The 5,000-nt window shown below is 41.9% G+C and overlaps 1 protein-coding gene across 1 annotated transcript in view; it reads left to right on the top strand.

The window, feature by feature from the left end:
- EBF3 (early B-cell factor 3) overlaps window positions 1-5,000 on the top strand; it is a 116,892-nt gene that overhangs the window by 79,529 nt on the left and 32,363 nt on the right. Inside the window, exons 4-5 of the mRNA XM_017733858.1 lie at window positions 659-792; window positions 1,302-1,428. Of these exons, the coding sequence (XP_017589347.1) occupies window positions 659-792; window positions 1,302-1,428 (261 nt within the window). The remainder of the gene's footprint in view (window positions 1-658; window positions 793-1,301; window positions 1,429-5,000) is intronic.

Consider the following 5,000-nt stretch of genomic DNA (forward strand, 5'->3'; position numbering starts at 1 on the left):
CAGCACCATTGTAATAACTCATGCAAATGTGAAGACTCTAGAGACAAAGGGAGGTCAAGTAAATGGCTCAGGGATTCATGTCGACAAACAATATTAGATGTAAAATGTGTACCTTTGACAAAAGTATTAATATAGTGCTTTTGATTTTTTCCTGATGAAAAGTGAAAAGTAGTAATTACGGAGTGACAGAGGAAAATGAAGTTTTGAACCAAAAGGCAAAGTTCGCGGATGAAAAAGCCCAACCCAATTAGCTGCTTATGAGGAATCGAAATTCAGAGCATTTGCTCTTCCATCTCCCTCAACAACCTTTTGATTGACTCTGCTTAGATCTGTACAGCAAAGCAGATAAATCGACATGCCACATGCATGCGATGCTTAATCATTTGTAATAGCCATATTTGCCCTGACATACAATTTGCTATATCAAGCCAGTTTTTCCTTGCTCACCAGTGTTCTGCTGCTTGGCCTTTGCTTTATAAAACATTTAATAGTTTGCTTTAAATACATCAACATGCTGATATACGGTTGCCCTTTGTGTGCCTCCTCGAGAAATCGTGCACTTTCCTCCTATTGTGCTTTGCATGGTTTGTCATTGGGGAAGAGAGCTCATGTCGGGCAAGGAGGGGTATTAAGGTCTTGATTTTCTGTCTTGTACAAGCAGCTACTCCGTGCATAAAGGCCATCAGTCCTAGTGAAGGCTGGACTACTGGTGGGGCTACTGTCATCATAATCGGAGACAACTTCTTTGATGGCTTACAAGTCGTATTTGGAACTATGTTGGTCTGGAGTGAGGTAAGCTATCTAAATTGGTGGGCTTTGAACTGTAACATTTTTTCCATGAATGATTTTAACAAGCTGTCAATAGGCTATTGACATGAGGTATCATGAGGTTTTGTTTCACAGTGCCTTTTTAACCATGAATTCGCGTGTGACAATCGACTGCCCGGGCCGGGAACGTACTTGAGGCACTTCATGGCCCTCTAGTGGAAGACTTGCTGTAGGAGGTCTCCCAGTACAATTGGACAATTAGTGTTAAAATTACCAGGAGTAGCCTTAAGGAGACATATGGAGGCAATTTTCATATGAATGATGCCCTGTGGCCTTTCCTGCAAACGAAAACCAAGGATCGTTTACAGAGCTTTTTCTAAAAAAACCTTGTAGAACCCATATCTTCCAAGGGAGGGAGAGTTTGGAGACAAGGAGTACCATTGAAAGTCATTTTTGTGATTATGTAAACTGGCTGGCATCAGCCTTATCAGTGCCATCTGATTTAAGGTATGTTCTCTGTACGATTTCTGTAGCTGATAACACCCCACGCCATCAGAGTTCAAACACCACCACGACACATTCCAGGAGTTGTTGAAGTAACTCTCTCCTACAAATCCAAACAGTTCTGCAAAGGTGCTCCCGGCCGATTCGTCTACACTGGTAAGTGTGTGGTTTCCGTACTCCTTTTGGGATGACAACTCCCACCTCTTAGTGACACGCAGGAATTAAAAATGCTGTTAAAATAGGATGTGTCCTGCAGGAAATGTAACTGGTGGTAGCTGGACCTCAAAAGATCTGTTCGTATGGGCACCCAAGAGCTCTGGTGCCCATCCAACCTCCTGGGTCTCAAAAATGTCCTGACGTCCCATGGGATCCAGCTCCCTCACAAGATGTCTGTTACTTCCTGTTTTCATATTGGCCAGAAATAGATTAACAATGGTATTTCCTACTCTCCTCCAGCCAGAAAAAGGAGTTAAGAAGTGCTCAGTGATGCAAAGTATTTTTCAGGCCATCTATCCAAACTTCTTGAACTTCCCTAAAGGTTCAGTTGAAGTTTTAGGAATCGGTTCAAGGAGCTGTTGTTGGATCCAAATGACTTTATCCAACCCTATTCACAATCTGTCTCTAAAGATTCCCTCAGACCTAAAACTTGGGATACAAATTCACAAGCCTGGGAATGATTTATTTATGCCAAATCTTTTAAATACATTTGATTTTAATTTACAACAGCACAAGAAAAATTCGGAACATTGTGGTTTCCAGTGGTTTTAATATGAAAATTCTTATTTTGGGATGAAGTATTGCTGGCTTTTTATCTGAAATGTGTATTCGAGTTTTTCTGGCATTTACCAATGAATTTAACTGAGGTGTGGGGAGGGAAAAGGGAGAAATAGCGATTTAATTTACTGTACTTTTGGATGAGGATTCTAGGTAATAAATTTGATCTGATGAATCAATCTCTCTTTTGAAAACAAAGAGCCTTTAACTGTTTACTCGACAGACTGCAGGGATTCGGGGAGAGTCCTCGCTGCTTATTGGGTAGATAATGCAGATTGCAGATGATGTGCAGATGATGTGCATTTTGATGAATATTTTCCCACTAGACTGCAACTGTTTCTATCTATTAATTTAGATCTAATGGGAAAAGTGTGTTCCTGGGTAGTTTTAAGCGAGGACTTTTGAAACTGTTAGCGCATCATGGATATGTTTTTGTGTCTGCCTAAGGTCTATTGTTAATACGAACTTTTAAGTGATGGTAGCACCTGAGATTCCTATATTCTCTCTATTCCCAAAGAAATCTAAACCTGAGCAAAAACACTGGCATCCAAACCTGGTTGCTTCATTTCTGGCTGATGAGGGGGAGAATATTTACATTTACTGATCTTTAGGATTGGGTTTTACCAGAGCTTCCAAATGGGATGGTGGTGACTGTGGTTCTTTTGGGGCAGATGATTTATCCCGAAAGCCAGAGTTGTTTTGCTGCAAAGGTGGTGAGCACAGGTGGAGCTGTTACAGTTGTGGGCTTAAAAATGCTCTTATGAACTATATTATATATATATATATATATATATATATACAGACACAGACACACACACACATATATATGTATATATATACAGTTCATGCAAAGCTACAGCTCAGTATCCTGCGAGTATGACGAGCTAAAAGAAGTGTCCAACAAAATAAAAAATGAATGAATTGAAAGCCTCAGCCCAAGTTCCAGATATTTGAGCTGTTGGGAGCTGGTGCAGTTCCACGGCGCACGGGGAAGCGCTGCAGATTTGAACCAGATGACGGTCTGGCTCCCAGAGCAGAGCCTGGAATTCTGACTTGCTTTAGAGGAATGGCTTTAACTGATTTCTGAGGTGCGGATTTTGCAAATTTGGCTAATTTTGCTGTTTTGAACTTCTTTCTAATGTGTAAGTGCACATGTGTATGGAGCTGGAAGAACAAACCCATCACTTCTTCTTTCCTGTGGTTGCCTTTTGTCTTTATTGCTAAGTAAGGATGTTCAAAAGGATCATGAGAATGCCATGAGCTTCTCCCACTGGAATAAAATTGTAATAAAGTTACATAACTAACAACACTTTACCAGGAATAGATATTTAAAACACCTTTGGAGGGAAACAAAAGCCGATATCCCAGCAATAAGATAATAGAGAAAGCCAGAGCCTGCCTGACCGAGAAACTTCTGCTTTGCTTTATCCCAGACTGATAGGGTGGCTGAGATAGTCTTTGGAAATTACAGCTGCCATGGAGAGGGAAGCCAAGCCTCGCTGTATTTCAGAAAATGAAAATGCTGTAGCCTGGCGGAGGGAGGGGCCGGGTCCCCAGGGCATCTGTTTCCCATCAGTGTCCCACCATGCTTGCAGCCTGGCTTGGCACTCTAACATTTAACCTTCCCAGCAGGAGGTAGACCATAGGGCAACAAGGCTGCGGAATAATGAAACAAGAGTGTAGTGTGGTGCACAAAGCCTTTGTGAGCGCAGAAGTTGAGACATTAAACCATCAGGGCAGGGAGATGCGAAAGTTCCAGATTTTTCTCCAAAGCCCCCATTAGCCCGGCGCAGAAGCAGGAGCGCGCCGGCTCCCAGCAGGCAAAGGCAAGGCCTTTCCCCATCTATCCATGCCTTTTTGCCCGCTGCTTTCAACTATTATAAAGATACAATTACCTTGGGAGATTGTGGCAGTTCAGTTGATTAGCACGGTGAATTAAAAGAATGAGTCACAAATGACATGTCCGGCTCTTCTCTACCAGTCCTTTGTATTCCCAGTGTACCTCACCCCTGTTGTAAGAAGGTCAAAAATTAGAGAGAGATAACAATTTTCAAGCAGCTAGCACTTAGGAGCAGAATTAACAATCATTCTGTATGTAATTGCCAGTTAATAGTAAATTGCCTTCTAGACTGTAAAATGCAATATAAACTGGTGGGCACCTAAAATTAAATTAATGAGGTATTTGCTGCATTTAAAAGTGAATAGTGCAAATTAATAACTGGGTACAATACTTGTTTTAATACATATCGAGCGGTGCAGTGTTTGCTTGTTTAATACTAATTTTAAAAGTGTTACCTGAAAAATTTGCTGTCTGTGGGTAAATCGAATGGTCGGTGCAGGTTGTATCCATAATTTTGCTGGTACAGTCTTCCAGGTTTCTAAATTAAATATCAGAGATTATTTTTTAATTAGAATATAAGCACTGCAGCCTTATTTGATTATGGCAAATTGTGATTTGTATGCTTCAAAATGCAATTATGTTACAGATAAAATTGCACCTTTACACACATATTTTAGGCTCTGCAGATTCTGTTGCTTTGCTCTCAGCTGAGCAGCAGGGTTGTGTTTACAGTGTGTTTGTGCCACTGCCTTCCTGTTTTCTCAGAGTCTATGTTTTGTGTAGCTTCCCAAGCAAGTAAAGTGTGCATAGTCTGATCCAGAGCATATCAGAACAGTTTCAAAGAATGATTTGTAGCCCTCAGAACTTTTCATGCTGGCTGCTTCCACCCTAAGGTTTTTGTTGCACGTCCCTATTTTGACAGCTTCTTTGGCTCAGTTGAGGCCATGCCCAAATTGTCAGGAGGCAGCAGATCCCTTGCAGGGGACCGTGCCCGGCTGCTGCGCGAGGCGGTGGCATCCGACCGCCACCGCGTCCCCAGCAGAACGCGCGGATGGTGAATCCATGGACCCATTCCCAGGTCTGCAGTGCGTTTGCTGGATGTAAACACCAGAAT

This window comes from Corvus brachyrhynchos, unplaced genomic scaffold (genome assembly GCF_000691975.1).
Source record: "Corvus brachyrhynchos isolate BGI_N302 unplaced genomic scaffold, ASM69197v1 scaffold514, whole genome shotgun sequence".
NCBI lineage: Eukaryota > Metazoa > Chordata > Aves > Passeriformes > Corvidae > Corvus > Corvus brachyrhynchos.